General features: G+C 42.2%; 1 protein-coding gene across 1 annotated transcript in view; it reads left to right on the forward strand.

Moving 5' to 3' along the window:
- The window catches only part of pcdh15b (protocadherin-related 15b), a 239,017-nt gene that overhangs the window by 95,433 nt on the left and 115,905 nt on the right, over window positions 1–27,679 (forward strand). Inside the window, exons 14-18 of the mRNA XM_084135704.1 lie at window positions 10,515–10,664; window positions 12,734–12,927; window positions 15,698–15,830; window positions 23,261–23,340; window positions 27,309–27,402. Of these exons, the coding sequence (XP_083991830.1) occupies window positions 10,515–10,664; window positions 12,734–12,927; window positions 15,698–15,830; window positions 23,261–23,340; window positions 27,309–27,402 (651 nt within the window). The remainder of the gene's footprint in view (window positions 1–10,514; window positions 10,665–12,733; window positions 12,928–15,697; window positions 15,831–23,260; window positions 23,341–27,308; window positions 27,403–27,679) is intronic.

A 27,679-nucleotide genomic window follows, 5' to 3' on the forward strand; every position in this document is an offset into this window, starting at 1 on the left:
TCCGCGTTTCAACGCCGTGATTTTCACTACCGTGAAACCGGAGCAGATGCATGTACTGTCGCAAGAGCTGCAAACTCTTCTGAGCAAAGAGGCCATAGAACGTGTTCCTCTCCCAGAGAGGGAGTCAGGTTATTACAGCAGATACTTCCTAGTACCCAAAAAGGATGGGGGGTTGCGTCCAATCTTAGATCTTCGAGGCTTAAACCGCACAGTCAAAGCACTCAAGTTCAAGATGTTAACCGTCAAGACGGTCGTGTCGCAAATACAACATCACGATTGGTTCGTCACGATCGATCTGAAGGACGCATATTTTCACATAGAAATATTGCCACAACACAGGAAGTTCCTGAGGTTCGCTTTCGGGGGCGAAGCGTACCAATTTCGGGTTCTTCCATTCGGTCTAGCACTGTCACCCCGCACATACACAAAATGCATGGATGCAGCACTGGCTCCATTACGACTCCAGGGCATTCGCATTTTGAATTACATAGACGATTGGTTAATACTAGCACAATCACGAGAGATGGCGCTCCAACACAGAGACATCGTGTTAGCTCATCTAGTTTCTCTAGGGCTGAAACTCAACACCAAGAAAAGTGTTCTTTCTCCTGCTCAGAGAACGAATTATCTCGGGATCGTTTGGGATTCAGTTACGATGCGGGCACAAATGTCTCCCGCTCGAATCGAGACCATTCGGCAGACCATGACCAAAGTCAAGCTAGGCCAAGATCGTACTGTTCGACAGTATCAAAGAATGTTAGGTCTCATGGCATCAGCCTCCACGGTGATTCCTCTGGGGCTGTTGCACATGAGACCGTTTCAGTTGTGGCTAAAAGCCAGAGGTTTTCATCCAAGAGCCAATCCTCAAAGGCTAATAAAAGTGACGCGCCGCGGGCTTCGTACACTATCTCTGTGGCTCAGACCCCGGTTCCTCGCCTTGGGTCCCACTTTAGGGGCGCCGTGTCGTCGCAAACTGCTAACGACGGACGCCTCCCTGACAGGCTGGGGAGCGGTCTTGGATGGCCGTCCAGCTCAAGGGGAATGGGAGGGTCATCAGCTCGATTGGCACATCAATTGCCTCGAGCTGATGGCCATATTTCTGGCTCTGAAATATTTTCTCCATCAATTGAGGGGCTGTCATGTCCTAGTGCGGGTGGACAACACAGCAGCAGTCTCGTATATAAATCACCAGGGAGGTCTGCGCTCACGCAATCTGAACAGAATAGCGAGGCAGATTTTTCTCTGGGCCCAGGGCAAGTTCCTGTCACTCAGGGCAGTATACATCCCAGGGCATTTGAATGTGGGAGCAGATCTATTGTCCAGACAGACACTACCGACGGGGGAGTGGAAGCTCCACCCAGAAGTAGTGAAACAGATTTGGACCAAATTTTACGAAGCGGAGGTGGACCTCTTCGCCTCACAACAGACAGCGCAATGTCCCCTTTACTTCTCTCTGAGTCACCCAGCTCCACTGGGTCTGGATGCGATGGCGCACACATGGCCCAAAATGCGCCTGTATGCGTTTCCTCCAGTTTCTCTGCTCCCGGGAGTTCTAGCCAGAGTTCGCCAACAAGGGTCTTGCCTCTTGCTGATAGTGCCACGTTGGCCGAACAGAGTGTGGTTCTCGGAGATAATAGCTCTCCTCGACGGCTCGCCGTGGGCGATTCCGGAGAGGAGGGACCTTCTGTCTCAGGCGGAGGGCACGATATTCCATCCCAGGCCCGACCTGTGGAATCTTTATGTTTGGCCCCTGATGGGAACCAATTAAGAGACACTGGGCTTTCATCGGATGTTATTGAGACCATTCTGAGTGCTAGGGCTTCCTCTACTAGAAGAAGTTATGCTATTAAGTGGGGTGTTTTTGAAAGGTGGTGCGTTGAACACAATGTAGATCCAGTTAACTGCCAGATTGCTTCAGTGCTGGACTTCATGCAAGAGAAATTATCAACAGGCACATGTCCTGCCACTCTTAAGGTTTACGTGGCCGCTCTTTCGGCTTGCCACGCCTTGGTTGACGGGGCGCCACTTGGGAGACACCCTCTGCTCTCACGCTTCCTTCGGGGAGCCAGGCGACTGAGGCCTCCAGTAAGAACCAAGGTCCCTTCATGGGATTTAGCTATAGTTCTTGAGGGTCTGGTTGACACCCCCTTTGAACCAATAGAATCAGCGTCTGATAAACTTCTGACTCTAAAAATGGTTTTTCTGATGGCAATAACTTCCTTGAAGAGAATTGGGGATATGCAGGCTCTGTCTATCTCGCCATCCTGCTTAGACTTTGCCCCAGGTATGGTGAAAGTGATTTTGCATCCACATCCTGATTACCTGCCTAAGGTTCCGTTTTCGGCTGTACATCCTGTCACTCTTGAGGCTTTCTGCTCCCCGCCGTTCTCAACGCCGGAGCAGGAGAGATCTCATAGGCTGTGTCCAGTCCGTGCTCTTCAGGCTTACGTCCACCGCACTAGCCAGTGGCGTAAGTCGGAGCAATTGTTCATCTGTTATGGGGGCAGCAACAGAGGAGGAGCTGCTACCAAGCAGACTATGTCTCATTGGGTCAGGGATGCTATCGCTCTTGCTTATGAGGCGCGTGGGCAAACTTCGCCTATAGGTCTTAGAGCTCACTCCACCAGGGGGGTCGCCTCTTCTAGTGCTCTGGCAAGGGGGGCCCCTTTGCAACATGTTTGTGATGCGGCAGGTTGGTCCTCTCCGCACACATTCATAAGATTTTATAGTTTGGATGTTCATTCCACTCCGGGCTCTCATGTCCTTGAGTCAACATCGCAAGCTAATGTCTAGGCCTTCTTACGTTCTTGTGAAACACACCTGCACAACCGTGGGAGTCCAGACATGTTCAAGCACGGCGGCATGGGTATTCTCGTTCCCAATGCGCTGAGCAGCGCAGCATCGATTGTAGCTTTCGAAAGGGAACGTCTCCGGTTACTTATTGTAACCTTGTTCCCTGAGAAAGCGGAACGAGATGCTGCGCTACGTTGCCGTGCTGAAGATGTCCCGGGACTGCTCTTCAGACAAAATATCCTGACGATGCACCTGTGGCTCATCTACTTATAGCCTCGTGTCGCGGGGGCGCGCCGATGACGTCACCGACCGAGGCTATATTACCTCCGGGTCAATTCCATCGACGTGTTATACACACTATTCACAGCTGGTCACGATAAAATATGTTCCCAATGCGCTGAGCAGCGCAGCATCTCGTTCCGCTTTCTCAGGGAACAAGGTTACAATAAGTAACCGGAGACGCTTTCTTTGTCATCATTTGCTTTCATATTTTTCATACAATGGTTGTAAATGGATACTGAGGCTGCCAATGCCTAATATTCTGCGTAACATCTTTTGTGTTCCTCAGAAGAAGGTCCTCTGGTTTGGAACAAGTGTGAATATTTTCACTTTCTTGTTAATTATCCCTTTAATATTTTGTACTTTTTTATGTAAATATTTTGTTTCCCCCATGTTGGCAATGTAATACATACATACATCATCCATATTTCCACATTTGTATTAATGACGCTATAACGCAAACCGGAAATTGTAACGCGTGAGCAAGCGAAAGTTTCTCGTGCGCACGCAATAGTTTCTCGTGCGCACGCGATAGTTTCTCGTGAGCACGCGAAAGTCTGTATTATTTTTTTTTTTTGCACAGGTCCCCTCAGGGGCTCCGTAAGAACCTCTACTAGCCAAAAAAAAAAAGAGAGAAAATAAATATACCAGATTAACTATGTCACAGCTTATGTCACCCCACCCACGACTCTATATATATATATTACAAATGTATATTATACAATTTATACAATTTGGATTTCATACATTTCTTTCTTATTTTTTTATTCAAACAAAAACCTGTCATCCTGCGTCCCTCATCTCCTCCCTCTTTCATCCTCATCCTTTTCACCAAAAAATGTATTTTAGGTGGACATATGAATACAGTACAAAAAATATCAAAAAATGTAGGATGTTGGAAAATAACAATGTATTTTCTGTTAACCAAATGCTTTTTAATCTGTAATTTTTAATTATATATATATATATATGGGGATTATTAGGCCATGATGGACTTAATGTTCAAGTAAGCCAGATATGTGCAGATTCTGCGCAATAAGCTATATTTAATACATCATGAAGACTCACGAGTTGAGTATTTGCGTTAAATCTGCTCATATTTGGCTTACACGAACTTCCCCAGCAAAGTGAGTAAACATAATAAGTAACCCACCAAATTGGCTAGTGATTCGACAGTTGATTTTTACCCGCATTTGGCGGGTGTTAATTTCAAACCCTGAATGTGATGCATGTGATACACCTGGACACATCGTCAAGTGATGTTGGGGTCATCAGTTGATTTGGCCTTGCCCAGGGGATCCAGGGTTGATCAAGCCCTGACTTGTGTCCAGATAGCACTACCCCACCCACGACTCTCCTCATCTGATCCATAACCACCTCGAAGCAACTTCCACTGCCTTTGTGGCCGACTTAATGCCCCTTTGTCTACTGGCCCCTTTTATACCCAGCATGTCATAGGCCCTTCTGCACCCCACCTCAATGGGCTCGCACCTTGCATTCTAGCCATTAAACCGTCTCTCTTGTACCAGCTCAATGTACTTGGCTCAATGTACTCTTCCTCTCATTGGCCTCCTCGAGACAGTCCTTCCAGGGGACTGAAAGTTCTAAGAGGATAATCTGCTAGGAGGCTTCTGAGATCAGCACCATATCTGGCCTTAGCGATGTAATGGCAGCAGCTTCTGGAAACTTCAGTTCCTCAATTCGACTTTCAGCTCCCAAGCCTGTGCTGCTGTTAGCAGGCCACATGAGGTGATTCTGGCAGCTGGTGTTACCTTCTCCCCAGCTCTGACAAAAGGGAAAAGTACAATAAACACAAACTTAATAGCCCATTATAAACAGAATTCCTCAAATAAAAGTTAATCAACATAAATCAGCACGTCAAGGTATTGTTGTTAACTACACATCAACCAATGAACACGCTTCAATGTATGGCCCACGGACCGTTGGCTAAACATCTGATGCATAAGGCACACTAAATAGGAAATACTTCGGGATTTTCAAAGTCATCATTAGGTGAATTCTACAGGAGTTCTGGGAGATTTGTGTCACGTTCTTTAATGGTCTGCCTGGAAACAAAGCCGCTGTGACACCAAATCCTATCATGGAAGAGGAAAGCTATTGTGTTTACAACTGTAACAAAAGAGCTCTTATTGCAATCAATTAAAAGCTGGATTTTCAAAAGTATGTGAAGTATGGTAAGTTCACAGCATAGACATTCAAGAGTTTTACACGTCTGTCTGTTAGGATGTCGAGTTCAGAGTTTCAGATCCCTAAACATGACGCTGAACAAAATGAACAGTGATTGCTTGCTTTACATGTCAGTCAGACTGCCTCTTGGGGCGGTTCTTGGCCAATGAAAGCTGTTATGGAGTCCAGACCTTCTGCCATTAATCTGAAGGACATACCTACACTTAATGCTTCATACTTTGCCTTAACGCTTCATACTTTGCCCTTTGTTGATGTCACAACTCCTAAATGAACTAGTTTAAGCCTAAAGGTTAAGTCACACTTTGCAAAAGGATGCTTCTTTGTTATTTTTCCCCATGTTTTCTTTTTTAAGTTTTACAGGAGATTCATCTTCTTTCTTAGATTGATGCAGTGAAGAGGAGGCAGGAAATTGTGCACTGTAAAAAATTTCTAACCCTCCCAAATCAAAAATTTCAAGTGACCGATAACATCTAAATTTTTCAATTGGCCCAAGTGAAATTCTTGTTGCAATAGTCTGTTAACATTGGCTCAATGAGAAATAATACGTCAGACTAATTGAAAAATTTAGATGTTATCGGTCACTTGAAATTGTTGACTTGGGGATGTATTTTTTTTACAGTGTGAGGGAGAGAGGAGTGGGTTTAGATAATTGCTTTCCCCATGTCAGATGCAAACTTGCATCTACCACAAGAGAGCCACAACTCTGACATGTCAAGTGCACAGGCACTACCTGACAGATATCACTGAAATATTTGTCCTGTGCAATCACATCTGTCTGACTGAGAGACTTACAGCAAACAACATTGAGGGGAGCGGCTTATGCTCCTTTTTAGCCAAACCCTGATAACCAGGGGCCTGTTGCACCAGCTGCCTAATTGCAACTTAGCCTAATTGTGAAGTAAAAAGGCACTAAGTTTCAACTTGTGCACTACTAAATATTTGTGTTGCGCCATTAAACTTAGCTGAAACGTAACTCTGCATATAAACTAAATATTTACGAAATCCTCCAAGGAATAACCGTTGGACTAAAACAGTATTGATCAAATTGCATCAAGCTCATGTTTTCCTTAGTTTTGCACAGTTGAGCACATAGCCTGTAAAGTTTATTCCACTTGATAGCGTGCTTGAACACATGCATGCAAGAAAGATTCATCCTTGTCCAGTGTCTGCGTTATTTTTCTCCAAATCTTATGACCGATAAAAAAAAAATGTCTTTGTACTTTACTATTATCCAGTAGTTTATCGTTGTTCTGTCACCTCTGCTTCTTTTTCAACTGTGAAACAACTGCCTTATGAACAAACTAATTAATGAAAAAAATGCATACGTGCATATAGATTATATGACAGTATGCACTTACTGTACTGACGGAATTCATGTCTTCAAGATTAATTGTCACAATACACATTGTTTCAAAGAAGCTTTGTAATATCTTCATGCCTTTTGAGATATGCTATATATTATATATCACTATGTGACTATCACTATCACTATCACTAAGTGAGTATACTCCATGTTTATGGATAAAGTTTGTCAATGTATATATGATAATACAGTTTACATTTTGCAATGGTATTTTCAGCTGTGATTTGCTATATACTGTAGTATTTATTGCTTTACATAAGTATACTGAATGTATGCAAGTAAGTAATATGTACTATATATCCAACTTTTAATATATTCCTTGGTGGTAATGTAGTTAATTTTTTTTTTTTTGACGATATAACAATCAAGAAGTTGAAATTTGAGATGTACAGTGTGTAAAAAGCAATGTATCCGGTGGGTTTTTCACTAGGCATTTCTCAACATGTTTTCCCCGTTGAAAAGACCTTCGTGCCTGATTCTATAGGAGTGTATAATTACGGTATGAGAAGACTAAATTGTGGAGAGGTCACAGACTGAATGCTGATTCTCAGTCAGACGTGCGTTAAGGTTGGCTCGTGGGACGTGTGCTGTGGGACTTAACATTCACTGCACTCCACCTCACTCCCGCCGAATTCATTCAGAACCTGAAACCAGCTGGTCTCGTCTAAGGGAACAGAAGAGTCCGGGTCCCGCTGGTGATGTTACTGTGCCGTGTTAGGCTTGTGTATCACATACAAATGGCTGCTTAGAGATGCCATTATCTGTTTTGCGACAAGATGGACTTTGTTTGCCGAAGTTGTGGAATATCAAGTATCTCATTTGTCCTGTCTTTGAAGCATTGTTTTCACTCATTTAAATGAGTCTGTAGGGCAATGTTGATCTATCCATGATGCGGTAAATTTGTAGGAAAGTGTTCCCTGAAATAACACAAAGTATTGCAGTTGCAGCTTTTTTTTTTTTAGGTCCTTCATCGATGAATTATCGTGTTTCAAAGCGAACCCTTAATACAATTTACTGTGGTGACAATAGTTTCTGCCAAAAAAAACATTGTCAATACACTATCAGTAAGTACTGTCATAAAAAAGAGAAAAAAACTATAATTATAATTATAATTTGTGAAAAAAAACTATGCAAAACAAGCTGCCAAAAATGCTAAGTTGTTAGCATGCTGTGATGGAAGTTATTAGTGGCTTGTGACATTGAGGTTGCTGAAGTGTTGTTAGGTAGTTACTAGGGTGTTGATGGTGGCTGCTTAAGCCCAAATTATACTTTGTTTTGTTGAATGCACAGCCCTTTGAATGTCTACTCTAGAACACAATGTCTACTCACGCACAAACATGCGTGGGGAGAAAAATCTGGAGACCTACACAATACAAAACACAAAACTAGATATTTTGAACACCCGGTAGAAAATATACTGTATACAGTACATCAATAATTATTCATACTTACAGGTTGTGATTCTGAGGAGCAAGCTGGTCCAAATAAACTGGGTACTGACTCATCTTTCAAGAGCAAGCATTTTGCGAATCCCGCGTTGAACTCTGAGATTTGAGAAGCAGTCGTCAGTAAAATGAAGTGTTTGAAGGCGGGTCAAGTTGTTGGCGGGCGTAAAACGTACAACATACTGTAGGGGGGAATTATGCGAATTATGTCTTTTCTAGTGACGTAATCCTCATGCAGTAGGATTCGAAACACAAACGACTCGTATTGGCGGTCCAGAGTCGATTCTTTCTTTTGGGAGACAATAGCTTTATTTATCACGCACTTTCGACTTTACAACTTTGCAGAACTTTTACAATCACAAACAGCTATATTACACACTGTATGAAAGGGAATATCAATATTACTTTATACTTGGTCTTAACATCTGATGCATTGAAGCAAGTGGTGCTGCTGGAGTTGACCGTTCCCTGGAAAGAGCAGATAGAGGAGGCCTGCGAGTGGAAGAGGGCTAAGTACCTCGAGCTGGTGGAGGTTTGCACAGGAAACAGGTGGAGGGGCCGCTGTGAACCTATTGAGGTGGGATGCAGGGGATTTCCAGGGCAGTCTCTTCACCGGGCACTCAGGCTCCTTGGTATTAGAGGTTTCCAACTGAGAAAAGCCACCAGAAAAGGTGCTCACAGGTGTCTGTGGATCAAAAGGGGAGACCCATGGTGTAGCACGCTGCTTGGAAACAAACCGGAGACTGATCACCCCTGGTTGGGTCGCCCAGTTGAGGGTATCTGATGATCGAAGACACGGAACACCCTATGAACCTGGGTTCATCACTGAGGATGTGTCTAATCCACGCCGCACCATCTAGATGTAGATGGTGTTTCTTCAACCTTCTAACTGATTGGTAGTGTATAACCTACTGTATTGCTCATGCTTACCCTAGTATACCAACAGCCCCCCTGAGCCCCCCTAATATTAAAATCCTAGAATTGCCCCTGGACAGCACTGAGAACCAAGTGTCTGAGTGCAAACGCACATGAGCTTCATTGGCTTCCTGCAGATCGAACAACATCTACTTTGACCCGCTCTCAAACACTGTAGTAGTAGCTGAGGCCTGGAAGAGTTTGGTTTGTGTTGTAAGCATGTCGAAAAGACGCTTTTTTCTACATTGTAAAAGCCATCCACTTTGCATGCTCTTCCAAAAGAAGGGGATGAGGGCTCAAGCTCGAATTGATACGGTAAGACCAACGCCAGCGTTACTGTTCGGATCACTGTGTATATGAGTACCGAGTGCGCTGTAACCAGTAGACCTATCACAACAGACTGGGCCATCTGACCAACCAGAGCAGAGTAGGCTCTCGGAAAGGAGGGGTTTAGAAAGACCGAATCCTTTGTCGAACCGTTTCAGACACTGTGAGAAAAGAAGTGATGTTGCAATGTATATTATGAGAAAAAAAAAATAGTTTTTACTTTGGATGAATGTAAACCTATTGTAGGAGACCTTCAAAACAAAGTTAGGAACCTTTAAGATAGCATTTAAATTCATAATGTTATACTATGCTGCACTATCCAGTTTGCCGCTATAACATATTCACTGTGTACTGTGAATAAAAATAGGATTACCTTTTCTTTGAGAAATTATGATTTTTAGTCCACACAGATAGAGTGTACTGTTGGTTACAGTGTTCACTTCCAGTGTAACTGACTTCTTTATTTGTAAAAAATACTGTAACGGGATCTAATAATCAAGTTCAAATTAGTTCTTAATTTTTTTATTTTTTTTTTATATTATGAAACACTTCTAAATTGAAAATTTAATTGCAGAAATGATGCACATGTTAATCAGCACATCTGTAAATCAAATAGTGTGATATCATATAGGCCTATATCGGCATTGATATCAGCATTGATATAAAAAAAAAAAAACATCATCGACTACCAATCATCAACATGATTTTATTTTATTTATTTTTGTTATCTTTTATTCATAATATTTGACTTGACTACATCCTTTTGTGCTCGAGCTTCTGCTTTTTTATTCCATGTGGAGGTTGACAAAAACACTTCACCCTTCTCACAGCACAGTCTACAACCTCTCTGTGATGTCCCATTAGTCTAGTTGTCAGCTAGTGAGGCAGTTGGGAGTGCCACCAATGGACTGTTCTCTCAACGCAAGAGCTTTCATTTGAATAATTTGGCTATGCTATCACAATAAGAAAAGGGAAAATGTTAAAATGTTATGTCACAGTATATGTTTGCTGATGTGTGATTAGCAGCAATTTTAATACTTTGCTTTAAGCCTTTCCTTTCTAAAATGGCTGATTTTCAGTGATTCATCTGTGCACAATGTGCAATTATGAAATTAAAAAGCAAATGTGGTTCTTATCAATGCCTTTTTCTGCCTCACGGTTTTATTACTTGCCTGTGTCTGTAGATGATTGCCTCAGATGGAGTTCAGGAGAGCTCTCCAGTCTCTATTAATATCACTGTGATTGATGCCAATGACAACACACCCACCTTCCCCAACGTCTCCTACAGTGTGAATGTTTACACGGACATGCAGCCTGGGGACACAGTCTTACAGGTAATCATTAAGTTATGCTTTTACTGCAATAAAATCACTTTCTTTATTCACATTTCGTAATGTTTTCCAAGGAAGACATCTAAGCATCCTCTAGTTTAGATACAACCCTGATAAAAACTCACCTGCCTGTAGCTTTCTAGTAATCTTGAAGTAATCTCTAGTAATCGCGAGCGCCACGTGGAGTTTCAAGTGGAGCGGGGGATTGGATGAGAGCAGTTGACCAATGTAAGCTGTCCGGCCGGACAGCTTACATTGGTCAACTTCTCTGCAGCTGTACACCCAATAGAGTGAATGGATTTTTTTCATTCTTTTTTCTCTTCATATTGTTAGGATTGTACTGTAGAACCATAACCAGCATCTAAACGAGGTTATTAATAATGAACAATCTTTGAAATCGTAGACCATAGCTTTAACTTAGCCTCATTTTAAGAAAATAAATATTATTTTGTGCTTTATTTATACAGACAGAAAAAAAATACCATAATCTTAATATTTTACTACATTTTTCTTCTACATTGATCTTGTGTTAGTGATGTTTAGATATGTTTCCTGGAAAACAAGACTAAATTATTTTATTTATTTATTTTTTTTTTGCAGAGCTTTTCAACCTTAATCCACTCATTTGAATTAATAGCTGTAGTTCCCACATTTATGAGGGGCTTATTGCTAGAATAATTGCTCAGATCTCGGCTTAATCTTTGTCTTAACCGGAATTTTCTTTTGAAATGTGTGCATAACTGATACTCTTTGCTATCAGGACATGAGCAGAGCGCAGATTTGCTCTGACATCTGACAAGATTAACCCCTGAAGTCAAAATTAAAAAGTGCAAGTTATATCATCTAAAAAGTTAACTGCTCCAGTGTATGATTGTAGTTGTCACTTTATAAAGGTTCTGAAATAAATCCTTATTTCTCTGTCTGAAGAATCAGTGAGTCGAAAACATCAATGCTACATGGTATTAGTGTAATTCTCACAAAACATGTCTGGGTCACATTTTGTATTTCATAAAAAAAAAAAAAAAAAAAAAAAAATAGAAGTAATTTCTGCATAAAGATTAATCTTCTTAATATTTATGCATACAGTATATATATATAATTGTTTTTTGTGTGCATAGTTTTGTTATTTATATTTTTTTTCATTTGTGATTCTCATTATTGTATTACAGTAATTACAGTAATTTTACTATTATTATTATTATTATTATTATTAAAGTTCCATCTATATAAGTATTTACATTTTTGTTAATCATTTATTACTGTATAAAATAAAGACAGTACAATCAATACGACCCTGAGGCATAAATATTAAATACATACTTAAATACAATTTATATATCATAAAATATTAGTTTTTGCATCGCACCTTGCATTGTAATTGCACCTATTTGATTTTTTTCTTTATCTACAAACTTATTTTCTAAATGCATTTTTTTTTTTTTTTTAATTGCTTAGAATCTGCATAAATCTGTTAAGTGTGAAAATAATGCAATATATTCAGTTAAATAGTATGGACATGGTTAAAATATGTCTAGCTGTTAAGCAAGCAATATTCAATATCCATATTCTACCCATATGTATCAATAATAAATACTTAAATACAAGTTATATCATTCTATATATATATTTTTTTGCATTATTGTAATTCAAATTTAGATGCGAAATATGATTAATTGTCATTAAAAAATGTTTGAATGAATGAATGTATGTATGTATGTATGTATGTATCTATGTGTATGTATGGATAAATGAATAAATGAATAAATGAATAAATTAATGAATGAATGAACGAACGAACGAATCACTAAGTAGTGAACTTCAGCACAAAAAAAAAAAAAAAAAAAAAAAAAACCTGTGCCATTATTCACAAACCACCAACAATCAGTGTTGCCAGGTGATGAATGTGCTGAAATATTAAATCTGAATATTTTATTGAATCTTGCAGACATGACCCGGTTCTGGACATGTACTTGACAGGTTTCATGATTCAAAAGCTTGGACAGTGATGAACATGAATAAGCGCCTTTGCAGCTCCTTTCTGAAGTAACGGCACCAATTCATTTTTTTTTTAGCTGACAGCAGTGGATGCTGATGAGGGTCCCAACGGTTTGGTGAGCTACAAAATCTTGGCGGGGGATCAGGGACACTTCACCATCAATGACTGTACAGGAGTGATCACCGTGCCGCCCAGTGTCAACCTGACTGTGGGCCGCTCCTACGCCCTCACCGTTAGGGCCTCCGACAACGGCCCTGTCTCCCAGAGGAGGTAAATCAACTGAAAACCCAATGAGGGTTGAAAAGGAGTGTCCCTCTCACTCTCTAACAGAAGATTCAACCTCACATGCCCAGTTTTAGATCAATACAATGCCACATGGTGACAAATTTTGCTTCGGAAATATCTCTGAGAACACGATATTGGCCCCTGCTCTTGTCCATCTGACACCTGGAAGAGCGGAAATTAAGGGCTTTTCACTCTAATTGCCGCTACCTCCCCTCTTGTCCAATTCATACCAGCCGCTGCCCTCTGTAATTCTTGCTGACCGTTGGATCAATACAGTGGAATGAAGCAGAAATAGAACGAGTGCAAGCGAAGTTCAGGAAATGCATTGTTTCACTTTGCTGTTCGGGAACTAGTTTAAGAGCCTCTAATATACACAACAAATCAACAGATCCTAAACTTGGAAGTTCTTCTCCACAGAGTTATACTGGTAACACTTTTATTTCGATAGTCCACTTTAGACATTTTACTAACTATACGTAACTTTGCAACTACATGTCAACTAACTGTCATTAAAGTGTTAGTAGACTGTATGCTTAATATCTGCTAACACTTTATTTTGATGGTCCCCCAACATGTATTCTACTGACTATAAGTAACTTGGCAACTACAAGTCAACTTATTCTACTTACCCGAACCCTAACACCTAACCATAACCTAACAGTCTACTACAGTCTACTAACACTCTAATGAGAGTTAGTTGACATGTAGTTGCAAATTTACTTATAGTTAGTAGAATGTCTAATGTGGACTATCGAAATAAAGTGGAACCATTATACTTGGTTAGAACTGTGTTCCCACTTAATGAGGTACACTTTATCGAGGCTTAAAATTAAGATGTATGTATTTGAATTGACAACACTTTATTTTGATGGTCCCTTTTGAACATTCTGTCGACTATACTGTAAGTAGCTTTGCAGCTACATGTCAACTAACTCTCATTAGAGTATTAGTAGATTCTCTGCTTCATATCTGCTAACACTTTATTTTGATGGTCCTCCTACAGACATTCTACAGATTATAAGTAACTTTGCAACTACATGTCAACTTATTCTAACCATAACCCTACCAGTCTACTAATACTCTACTAACACTTCAATGAGAGCTAGTAGACATGTAGGTGCAACGTTACTTATAGTCAACAGAATGTGTTAAAGGAACCATCAAAATGAAGTGAAACCAAATGTTCCTTTCCTTTGGATTACACCGTTGTAGCATAAACAAATTAGCAAACTGGGAACACTTTGCAATAAGGTTCTATTTGTTACCAATAGTTAATATGAACGCATTTAATAATCTAACTTAATGTTATTTTTAACATTTACTAAAAGATTATTACAATTTAAAAGTTGCATCTGTTAATATTATTTTAATGGACCTGAGCTAACAGGAACTAACAATGAACAGTTGTTAACAAATACCCATTTATGTATGACTGACAAATGTACATCACATTACTTTTTTTATGTGAAAACTTATGTAAAAACTGTGTAATCTTAACAGATGGACAAGTCAAAAACATGAAACTTTAGACTTAAATATATATTTTTGTATAGAGAGTTAAAGGCAGCAGGTGTGCTATTAGATGTGTTGGACAGATGGCAGTTGAGCTTGTGAGAACCAGAGAGGTATTTTCATCTCTTATCTTCCCATTTTAAAATGTTATGAGACCGCTGGCATCAAATCCACCATATTGGAAAGTTTCCAAATAGAATTATCCCCAATCCAATTTGCTTCAGCCACAGCTCCACACACGTTTGATGAGTGCCTTGATACAATGTGTCATAAAATAATGACAATACATGGTTGGGTTTTCACTAAACATCCAGAAAGCAACCTAAGCAATCGGACTGCTATTGTTAGCTAGACTTAAAAGTGTTCACATCTGGGAGGAAGCTTGGTGATATCTTTTGTCAAAAGACAGAAAATCCATATTAGAGCCCATACAGAAAATGCTGCATTTGCTCAATCGAAAGCATCTGATTACATCTCTTCATTACTGCAGAAAGTATGTTTGAATCGTCTTTCAGTTCGTAAAACTGAAACCAAGAGAAAACAATGTTTACAATGGAAGTCAAGGGAGAACAGTTTGTCAAGAACATTTCTGTGATGCATTCATAAAGATTATAAAACTCTTATACAAATAAATGTATATGTAACAGATAGTAAGAGTGGGTAAACCTCACTCCTCTGACCTCAAGAGGCGCACTGGCGACTGATACTGCAGTCTTTGGCATCCTTGTTAGTGCTCCCGCCTCACATGTCCGAAACATCAGTTCAAATTCCACTCAGAACAATGCTAGTACTGGAGAGGTAACATTGGTGCCGTGACCCGGATGGGAGTGAGGTTTACAGGAGTGACTGTAACGAGTCCTCAAGTGGCGCATTAGTGACTGACTGACTGACTATTTATTTATACTTTCATCCCTTGTAGGTAAATGTGTTGCCTTATAGTTGGGCCAAAAGATGGTATCTTAGAAGGCAGCATAATTATAGAATCTCTATTTGTTTTGCAACAGGAGTGTCTGTGGTGCCTTGCAATGGTGCCTATTTTATTAGATCACTATATTTTGGAACAAAGCCATAGTATTTCCAGGAAATTATATGTTGAAACTCCATTCCTGATTGTTTTGTGGCTGGTCAGGCATAGTTGGTAACTGGAGGGGAAGCATAAGCTATCATGTCATACCTCTGAGTGAGTCACTTAATACGTCTGTCTAATAAAGGAATATAAACTCTATTCCTTTTGATTCTTCAGAAGTTCCATCACTACAGTGTATATCGAAGTGCTGCCCCCCAACAACCAGAGCCCTCCCCGTTTCCCTCAGCTCATATACAGCCTGGAGATCAATGAGGCCATGAGGACTGGAGCCACACTGCTCAACATACAGGTGACTTCCCCATCAGCTCCATTGGTGATTAAAGGGAACGTTCACCCAAAAGAGGAAAATTCTGTCATCATTTACTCACCAATTGTTGTACCAAACCTGTATGAGTTTCTTTCTTTTGCTGAACACAAAATAAGATATTTTAAATAATGTCGGCAACCAAACAGTTGATGGTAGTCATTCACTTCCATAGTATTTTTTCCGTTTGGAACAACTTGAGGGTGCGTAAATGACAACTGAATTTTCGAAAATGTGTTGAATATTATTAATACTAATAATGTAGATATTGTAGATATATTGTAGAGAAAAAAAACAAACAAACATTATTATTACAACCTTTTGACAGATAGTGTATACATTTACACTTAGGTTGTAATAATAATGTTTTTTTTTGTGTGTGTGTCTCTTTTGCTCACCAAGGCTGCATTAAATGGATCAAAAATACAACCAAAATAGTAATATTGTGAAATATTATTACAATTTAAACTGTTTTGTATTTGAATATATTTTAAAATGTTGAAAACGTACTCGGTTACTAACGTAACCTCGGTTCTCTCTAGAAGAGGGAACGAGTACTGCGTTTTATCAAAACGCTACGGGAAAAGTCTCTTTTCACGAAACACTGAAGCAAAAAATTATCCTTTAATTTTCATATATGTAAAACGCGTTGCGGCAGCAGCAGTCAGCTGAAGCGAGACGGCTTGTTCGCTCATTGGCTGCTCTGCGGCAACTGCATAAGCCTATCGAGCGAGGCCTGAGGTGACGTCAGGCCAATGAGGGCGCTTCGCGCCCTCCTCGCCACTTCCCGCCGAGACGGGCGTGGCTTACCTCTATAAAAGGAGCTCGAGAAGGCTGATTCACTTGATTTTGATCGCTGAAGCGAACCAGAGTGAACCAAACGCACGGCAGGGAACGCAGTACTCGTTCCCTCTTCTAGAGAGAACCGAGGTTACGTTAGTAACCGAGTACGTTCTCTTACGAGAGTTCTCTCGTACTGCGTTTTATCAAAACGCTACGGGAACCCCTTGCAAAACGCTGTGCGTGCTGGGATAAAAACACTGATCACCGGAAGCTATTTCAGGCATACAGTGCATAATCACCAGATAGACTCACACAGAGTCAGGGAATAAGGGGGGGGACCTTAATTCCCTATACTGTAGCGTCCGCAGACTTAACGTGACCTCACAGGGAGAGTCTAAAGACAGGAGGGGTTTTCCTCCGTCCTTATATAGACATGTCCACAGACGCGAATATGACATCACATAGACAGGGTAGGGAGCCTGCACTAATGTGGGAAACGTGGGTCTTACACAGTTCTGCCCAATATAGTCGGTAGCGCATTGCGCTTGTAAATAGATTACACCGACAAAAGCTTAGCCTGTAAGGCGGGAACCTCTAGGTTATAAAACCTGATAAATGTAGACGGAGAGGCCCAGCCTGCCGCCGTACATATATCCTGTAAGGAAATCCCGCTGGACCAAGCCCACGAGGAGGCAACGCCTCTCGTAGAGTGCGCTCTGACTCCCAACGGGCATTGAATGCCCTTGGCAGTATAAGCCAGCGCTATGGCGTCAACTATCCATCTGGATAGACTCTGTTTCGAAACAGCCATTCCTTTGGAACGTCCGCTGAACGAGACAAAGAGCTGCTCTGTCTGTCTGAAGGCAGCAGAGCGGGACATATAAGTTCTTAAAGCCCTATCAGGGCAAAGAAAACTCGAGTCCCCCTCCTCACTCGACGCCGGCAGGGCAGCCAGGGAAATAACCTGAGCCCGAAAAGGCGTGTTGAGGGATTTCGGCACATAGCCGTGCTTAGGTTTGAGTATGACCTTAGAGTCATTAGGACCAAACTCCAAGCACGTCGGGCTCACAGAGAGCGCGTGCAGATCGCCTATGCGCTTCACTGAAGCGAGAGCCATCAAAAACACTGTTTTGAAAGACAAATGTTTGAGGCTGATAGACTGGATAGGCTCGAAAGGGGCACCTTTCATGGCCGCCAGGACCGTAGAAAGGTCCCACATAGGGACTGAAGGAGGTCTGGGTGGATTCAGTCTCCTAGCTCCCCTGAGGAAGCGGATGACTAAATCATTCCTTCCCAGTGACTGACCCAGCGTTGAACCGGAGAACGCTGAAATAGCCGCCACATACACCTTGAGCGTGGAAGGGGATCTGCCCTTATCCAACAGCTCTTGTAGGAAGGAGAGAACCTCCGTTACCTCACATTCGAGGGGTGAAAGGCTCCGAGCTGTACACCAGCCGGAAAAAACCGACCACTTTAAAGCATAGAGCCGCCGGGTCGACAGCGCTCTAGCCTCAGTGATGGTGTTCATGACTCCCTCTGCGAGACCAACGGGTATCCGTTGAGCGCCCACACATGAAGGGACCACAGTTCCGGGTGTGGGTGCCAAATCGAGCCCCTGGCCTGCGAGAGGAGATCTCTCCTCAACGGCACTGGCCATGGAGCGATGTCTGCTAACTGCATCAGAACTGGGAACCATGCCTGGTTCTTCCAGAACGGTGCTACAAGCAGCACTGGGCATTTTGTTTTCCTGACCCGTTCCAACACCTGTGGCAGGAGGGAGACGGGGGGAAAAGCGTATAGCGGGCAGCGCGGCCACCTTTGGGACAGCGCGCTGTCGGTCTTTGAAAAGAACGCGGGGCAGTGAGCGTTTTCGTGGGACGCGAATGGGTCCACCTCCGCTTTGCCGAATCTCTCCCACAACAGCCGGACTGTTTGTGGGTGTAGAGACCATTCGCCTGGGGGAACGTTGTTCCTGGACAGTCTGTCTGGGCCCACATTCTGAAGCCCAGGTACATGCACTGCTCTCAGCGAGCGTAAGTTGTGCTGAGCCCATAGTAGGAGGCGATTCGCCAGCCTGTACAGGGATATGGAATTCAGACCGCCCTGGCGATTTATGTAGGACACCACAGCCATGTTGTCCGAACGGACTATGACGTGCTGGTCCTTGATGTGGGGACAAAAACGCGTCAGCGCGTTGTGCACTGTCAGTATTTCTAGGCAGTTTATGTGTTGGAGCTTTTCTCGTTCCGACCATAGGCCGAAGAACGGTCTGCCCTCGAGCAGCGCTCCCCATCCCGAGGTGGATGCGTCTGTCGACACCATCCTCACCCTCGAGGAAGTCCCCAGGCTTACACCTGATCGGTACCAGTCGTCCGCCATCCAAGGCACCAGGGCTGTGACACAGTCCTGATCGACCTTGAGGCGTAATCGACCGGACACCCGCGCTTTCAACCAGAACTGCAGCGGGCGCATGCGGAGCAAGCCCAGCCGGAGAACTGACGATGCTGAGGCCATGAGACCCAGCATCCTTTGAAACTTCCTGAGCGGGGTGAAAGCGCCGTGGCGGAAGACTTCGCCGCGCGCTGAATGCTCAGCACGCGCTGTGGCGACAGCCGCGCTGTCATAGACTGTGAGTCCAGAACTATACCCAGAAACGAAATCGTTTGACTGGGGTTCAGTGAACTCTTCGCCCAATTGACCGTGATACCAAGATTCTCGAGGTGATCGAGTAAAATGGCTCTGTGCTCTACGAGCTGAGATCGTGATTGGGCTAGGATCAACCAGTCGTCCAAATAGTTCAGCACTTGCATGCCTCTGAGTCTGAGAGGAGCGAGCGCTGCGTCCATGCATTTCGTAAATGTACGAGGTGCCAGGGACAAGCCGAAAGGCAGGACTGTATACTGGTATGTCTGACCCTCGAAGGCGAATCTCAAGTATCGCCTGTGATGTGACGCTATCTGTATTTGAAAATACACGTCCTTCAGATCTATCGACATGAACCAGTCTTCTCGGCGAACATACGCGAGAATTTTGCTGGTCGTGAGCATTTTGAAACGGCGTTTCACTAACACTCTGTTCAGCCGTCTTAGATCCAGAATGGGTCTGATACCGCCGTCCTTTTTGGGGACTAGAAAGTATCTGCTGTATATCCCCTGTTCGCTTTGAGCTCGGGGAACACGCTCTATTGCCCCTTTGCTTATCAGTTTTGATATTTCGGCGCGAAGTAGGTGTGCTACTTTGAACGGTACCGAAGTTTCGACGCGCGCTGTGAAGCGTGGAGGGCGTCGATAAAACTGTAGCGAGAAGCCTCTCTTTATAATGCCTAAGACCCAGTCCGAAACCCCTGGAAGCGCTGCCCATGCATCTGCATGGTTGGCTAAGGGCCAGATACAGAGCGCGCTCTGTTCGCCGTGCGACAGAGGTGCTACGGGGCTCACAAACGTAGGCGTTATGCCTGTGGCATTTGAGGCGGGGGGCGCGCTTAATACAGCGGGCGGAACGCTCGTCCTCGACCTTACAACAGTGCTTGGCTGAGTGAGGGAGGGCTGCGAGAGTCCCGTGGGACTCATGTGTGCGAGTAGATGTGGGCTGGGAGCGGGCACATTTACTGCTTTGGGCGCGCTGCCTGTATGAGCAGCGCGCGCGCTCACAGGTCTCGTTTTTACAGAGAGCCTGTGATCTGATAGACATAGTGTTCGTGGGCACTGGGTAGCGGGCACTTTTACTATGTTGGAAGCGCAATCGACCTGAGTCGAATTTATGTGCGCGAGCCCTAAGTGTAGGGCTGTGCTTGTGTGTAGAGATGGGCACTGAGGAGTGGGCATCGACACTACACTTATAGCACCATCGGCCGTGGCCGGGACACCAGAAAATACCGTGAGTAAGTGTGGGCGCGGGAGAGCGGGCACAGTTACTGCAATGAGTGCACTGTCTGTCTGAGCAGATTGAATGCACACAGGTTTCGTCTTTACAGAAACCACAAGGCATGCAGAACATAGTGTTTGTGGGCACTAGGCAGTGGGCACGTTCACTATGTTGCGTGCGTGATCGACCCGAGTCGAATATATGAGCGCGGGCCCTGTGTGAAGGGCTGTGCTAGTGTGTAGGGATGGGCACTAGCAGTGGGCATCTTCTCTACACATATAGCATCATCGGCCGTGGCCGGGACTTCGGTAGAAGTCCGGCCATGTACCACGTGCTCGTGGGCTGCAAAAAACACGTCTGCATTTGCCTCTCGGGGAACAAACAGAGTGATTTGCATTCGGCGGCATAAATATTTTCTGCCGGCCGGCCTGGGGTTCGAACCTCCGATCCCCCGCGCGCAAGTCTAAGAATCTACCACTGGACCACAGTGAAGATACATAGACAAAGTCAGCGCGAGTATTATCCACACTGGCGTTTGCTTGCAGGCATGTACCACGTGCTCGTGGGCAGCAAAAAAAACACGTCTGCAGTTGCCTCTCGGGGAACAAACAGAGTGATTTGCATTCGGCGGCATAAATATTTTCTGCCGGCCGGCCTGGGGTTCGAACCTCCGATCCCCCGCGCGCAAGTCTAAGAATCTACCACTGGACCACAGTGAAGATACATAGACAAAGTCAGCGCGAGTATTATCCACACTGGCGTTTGCTTGCAGGCATGTACCACGTGCTCGTGGGCAGCAAAAAACACGTCTGCAGTTGCCTCTCGGGGAACAGACAGAGTGATTTGCATTTTCAGACGCCTGCAAAATGCCAGAATGTGAGAAGAGTGGAAATCGCCCAGTTTCAGCGGGGCTGAAAACACTCCATTCTCCTTTCGCCAGTGACGCACGGGAACCGTAGAAACGGTGTTCGGTTGCAGGCAAGCGGGTACTACGCTTGCCTGCAGAGCAAGCATTGGCGGCATAAATATATATGCCGCTAGACCGGGATCCGAACCCCGGTCTCCCGCGTGGAAAACCTATAATTCCACCACTGAGCCACAGGGGGATACAGGCTTTTGAAAGCGGCGTCAACATGTATTCTTCGGCGTTTGCTGGCAGGCAAGCGTGTAACAGACTCACTTGCTGCAATAATATTTCCAGTCGCCGAACAGGGAACTGAGAAATGTGAGAGAAAAGAGGTCAGACCGACCAACGGTGGGACTAAGAACACTCTTTTCTCCTTCGCCGGTGAATGACGCGTGCAGAGGCAGGGTAGCTTTTCTTGTAACGTAAAGAAAAACTAATCCCGCCATCCGCTTCCAGGAAGGGCAGCCTCGGAAAGGATGCCCGGCGAGTCCTCAGAGTCACCGTAGGCAATTGGCTTGGAGTGAAGGCGTTCGCCGTCAGCGAGCGCGAGCGCTGCATGAGAAGGCATCTTGAAAAAGACGCAGCTCTTTTAGGGGTGTGTGTTGCAAAGCGAACACACACACACACACATACACAAGAACAAGAATGTAAAGGATATGGCGTCGGAAAGCGCAGCAGGTACGGCGATAGAAGGCGGCGTTGGCCAGCGGCTTCAAGGGCTCGTCCCGCTGAAGTGCTTGCATCAGACGACGCGTGCTTCCTCGTGATCCAGCGATGCGTGCGCTTCGCTGAAGAGATTAAAATCAAGTGAATCAGCCTTCTCGAGCTCCTTTTATAGAGGTAAGCCACGCCCGTCTCGGCGGGAAGTGGCGAGGAGGGCGCGAAGCGCCCTCATTGGCCTGACGTCACCTCAGGCCTCGTTCGATAGGCTTATGCAGTTGCCGCAGAGCAGCCAATGAGCGAACAAGCCGTCTCGCTTCAGCTGACTGCTGCTGCCGCAACGCGTTTTACATATATGAAAATTAAAGGATAATTTTTTGCTTCAGTGTTTCGTGAAAAGAGACTTTTCCCGTAGCGTTTTGATAAAACGCAGTACGAGAGAACTCTCGTAAGAGAAGCTGAATTTTCAGCATCATTGCTCTAGTCTTCAGTGTCACATGACCCTTCAGAAATCATTCTAATATGATGATTTGCTGATCAGTTATGCATAATTATTACTGGTGCTCAATTATTAGTTAACAATTTATTTATTTTTTGCTGAATATTTTTGTGATGCATTTTTAGTTCATGATTCTTTGATAAATAGAAAGTTCAAAATAACAGCATTTGTTTCAAATATAAATCCTTTGTAACATTATAAATGTCTTTACTGACAAGTATTGTGTCCTTGCAGAAAAATATTTATTTTATTATATTTATTTATTTATTTTAAAAACTTTGAAATTGATAATAAATGTTTCTTGAGCTGCAGATCAGCATATTAGAATCTTTTTTCAAGGATCATGTGACACTGAAGACTGGAGCAATAATGCTGAAATTCCAGCTTTGCCATCACAGGAATAAATTACATTTTAAATTATAATAAAATGGATTTTTTGTTGTTGTTGTATTATTATTATTTTTTTTCATCAAATAATTGCAGCTTTTGTGAGCGTACTTTTAAAACATGAAAAAAATCTGAATTATTCCAAACTTTTCACCATTTATATAAATATATCCACATATATATATATATATATATGCCCAAATACAGTATATATTTTATATTTTGCTGTCAGAGGTTTTGTGATGACGAAGTATGGAGGTTGAGTCTTTCTGAGCGTAATTGAATTAACACAAAATCGCTTTCTGTCATTTGCAGGCAACCGACCGTGAAAGAGATCCCATTACATATACCATCCCGAGAGGAGATCCAAACAACATCTTTGAAGTCTCCCAAACGTAAGCTGGCTTTAAAGGCCGGAAAAAAAGGCTGCTCTGCCAAAATCTATCGTTTCTGGCTTTGAATAAGCAAAAAATGATGTCTCAATTGTGATACAGGCACTGACTTTAATTTGCTTTGCACTCACACAGAAAATGAATTTGCTTTGCACTCACACAGACAAATACAGAGAAACAAAAGCGTATTCTCTTTGAAATATTTGTGTCTTGGTTAGCCACGTCCTAGTATGCACTGGATTCAGATTACATTCTGATACAAACATGATGCATAATTGATGAAACTGATGAAAATATGAAATCCTCCATTTCAAATAGCAGCTTAAGACATTTCAGGTTTTGCTTGCAGCGAAGGACCGATACTCCTTAAATGTTTTTAGAGCAAATCCTCAGATGCATTTTATTTGATTTAGCACTCAGTAAAACGAGTAAACAACATTAGGCGATGATAGTGGCTGATATCTCACACTCTCTTTCTTTAGTAATGCATTTAGTAAAGCATGTTATAGTCCGTAGTGTGGAGGGTACCAAAGGGTAGTTCAATCATTGCCTGGAGCAAAGTTTCTGATCCTGTTCTCCAGTTATTTAAGCAAGATACTGTTTCACAACCATACACTTCTAATGAACTGTTACTGTTCTTTCAATAAGCAGCAGATGAAGAACAGAACTAATGTGGCTTTATTTCTTGAACTATCTCTCACGGTTACAGTCCGTGTAATCTTCCTCTCCTCCTTCCCACAATGCCTTCTGCTCTAGTTTACGTTAGAGCTGTCTGTTAGAGGGGATTGTGTAACTGTGGAGCCTAGAAAAGTCTGGCTGGAGGGTGAATATGATCATATAAAGTGTATGTTTAAAAAGCACAGTCATTGGGGTTGAAAGTGTGGGGTTAACCTTTCATAAAGTAAGTGAAATGAAAATTTAAAAGTGGAATTATTCAGGAAAGTTCAAAATGACTGTGATAGCTTTTCAAGCGGAAGGGATGTAAGCGTTTTAAATGGGTTTTAAATATTCTCAATTTAGCTTAGGCTCACCTACTTTATTTTGGAAACCAGATATGTCTGATAACTTTTACATAAAGCACGATAGATTAGATCTTCGAGCTTTGGGTCTTCAGGGTTAAGACACTTAATAGCATGTTGTTTCATGGGGGCCGTCTTTGTAACTTAAAAGGATCAAATCACACTTATAATAATTATTATTTTATTTTCTTCCCTGAAGTCCACTTCTAAAATTATAATTGTTTTTGGCACCTTTTTTATTGTTATTTTATCACTTACCCTTTAATTAACTCTTTCCCTACCATTGGTGAGATTTTGTGTAATTTAAGAAACAACGCTTCCCCACCATTTACATGTTTTTTCAGCAATCCGTGTTTTCACTGTTATACAGTAGGTGGCGCTATTATGCATATACTTAAATAGTAAGGAATCTCCAGATCCAAAAACAAGCGAAGAAGATCAGTGAATAGAAGCTGCTTACAAGTAAGCAAACGTAGGGAGACCAGCACATGCAAGAAAAAAAGGTAAATCGAGGGAACAAAATAGTAAATCGTGCGCACAATTTAGTAAATCGAGGAAATGAATTTGTAAATTGCGCGCACAATTTAGCCTACTATTTTTTTTTCCCTGCATGTCATGTGCGGGGCTCCGTACAAACGTGATCACCAAAGCATATAATCAAAACCGAATTGCATTGCAGCATTCATAAAACAATCTGGACTGAAATGTTACATTCAAACTGTTACAAGATTACTGAAATTATCATAGACATTGTTAAAAATGAAACCGTTGGGATTCCTCAGAAGGATATGCAGAGCTGTAGGTGCTACACACAGCCAGGAAAAGCAGTTTAGCAGATTTTTCTGCATGGTGTAAAGGGTGTTCGGCATGTCATATTTATTTTGCTTCAATGTGACAAGTTTCTGTCATTATTGATGTGACTGTGGGGAATCTTGCATTTATGTGCATTTATTCAAATGTATTCTGCCTACCGTAAGAGAGTTGCAAAAGTAACTTTAAAACAAATCTCTTTTTTAACTTTAGTTTCGATTGAGGAGGAAGTTTTGAGTTCTAAAAGTTACAGTATATTTTCATATTACAGCAAACTTAAATTTTTTTTTAAAAAAAAGGGTAAGAAGAAAATTTGATTCAGGGCCTCTTTAGTCTATGGCGACATCATGACAAATTACAACAAATTCCAAGTCTTGTGACAATAAATATCATACGGTTCACTTTTAGGTATTCATAAAACCCCAGATATAAATGCATTTCCATAACCAGCTCGTCTGGTTTGGTCTATCTTTGCAGCTGCAGTCTATAATAACAGTAATAAACTCTGTGTTCTCTGGTTATCATTCCAATTGATGCTGTTCAGTAGGGCATCGTCTGCACGTCTAAAAGCATACGTGCACCGTGCTTGCATGCTTTTTTAGGTGTGCAGACTTTGCTTTGCAGTGAATGTGTTATGAATATACATGAGGTCCTCTGGAGACATGGAGGACGCATGACTGTCTGCGGTTGTGTCCAGCCTTTTTACAGATCCTCTGTGGGTTTTGGGACAGTTTGCGTCGAGACAGAATGATTGACCGTTTGAAAACATGAAAGGGCAAATTCACTAAATAATTTTCTTTTACACATGGTATTTCAGCAATGCATCTCATTCATTAAACTTTCACAATCTAATTAAGAAGGCATTAAATGCTCTGACATATTTGCAACATTTTTCTGCACAAATTAGGCCTGTAATATTTTATTTTATGTGTGTGTGTGCGTGTGTGTGTGTGTGTGTGTGTGTGTGTACTCTTTATATCAAACAAGGCAGCAGTTATTTATCAAATGATAAAAAACAATAATCTTGATGCTTTAATCTTGAATAACAACAAAGTCTATTGCATAAAAGTGTGATGAAATAAGAACCAAATTATGTATTATTATTTATAACTCTATAGATAGGATCAGATTCATGTTCATTAAAAATTATTTGATGATATCCAGCTGGTGTAACTTAATACATGCGTTTTTTAACTTTCCTAAATGAAAACATGATCAAAACACTGTCTATTTTAATGACACAACTTCAGATAAGAGAGCAAGTGACAAATATCGGTATCAGATTCGGACAATAATTGTTTGTTAAAATCGGTATCGGCCCAAAAAAAATCCTCTCAGTGAATCCCTAATGTCTATGCATATTTTTCATTTCCAAAAAACTTTAAAAAAAAACAACTTTTTTTTATTAGTTAATGACGAGGATAGTCACACCACAAGACAATTTTTATTGCTTGAAATTGCAATACAAATAAAATCAATAAAACACAATTAAAAAGTATGTTCACTTCCCAAACAATTAATTTAATTCAATGCACTAATAACCTTTATTAGTGCCATAAATGCCATAACGCCTACCATAAAGTGTGTATTTATTGATTTATTGATTTATTTGGTTTGAATTGGTATTCGTAGAATAATCAAAGTAACCCGGCCACCAAACAATCCCCCAACTTTCACGATCCACAGTTTTGTTGTATGGCTCATTCACTGCTATACGAGTTCTCAATTAAACATGCATTGCCATGTAAAAAAAGGTAAATGTGTGAACAAACGCACTGCGTACTAGAACTCATTTGAATGGGGCACAATGTTTCACTCATGGCTGCTGTCGACTGACAATTAATTCAGTCCTAATCGTCCCCAGGCACACGTAAAATATCCTCAGCCTTTCACAGTGGCGTGAGTCTTGCAAGGAATGAACATATTTGCTGGCCATGTCATTCAGCAGCACATAATTCCATCCAGCCTATATTTGATGAACTAATTTCCGCCGAAAATGATTCACTTTGTCTGGATTTTGGCTGTGGCCTGTTCTGCATATGACATTTTCCAGTTTTGTTTTCTTAGCACATGGTGTGAATTTGAACACTTTTAACCTTGTTCCACTTGTCCTCAGGTTTACAACACAATCTTTGCTTTCAGGTCTGGGCTATTGTTGCTGGCGAAGACGCTGGACAGAGAGATCGTGGATCACTACACGCTTACTGTCACAGCCTCCGATGGAAAACCAGACGGGGTAAGACTGAAGTCTGTCAATCAATCACACGAAACGCTGCTGTAGAGTGTAGATGCAGTTCAAAAGATCGCAATCTTAAACGGACATCACATGTAGACGCTGTACAACATGTCAAGCAGAGTCTAGCAGAATCAATCATGTTGAAGCAAAGAAGTGCAGACACAAGAGTTTGAAACGATCATAAAGATGTCCTGGGAATATTGTACAGTCATCATATTGTACAGAATTATAGGCTGCATGAATGTTTTTACACAGTTGTGTATAAATTAGGGAGGAA

Source organism: Abramis brama (assembly GCF_963993115.1).
Source record: "Abramis brama genome assembly, chromosome: 14".
NCBI classification, from domain to species: domain Eukaryota; kingdom Metazoa; phylum Chordata; class Actinopteri; order Cypriniformes; family Leuciscidae; genus Abramis; species Abramis brama.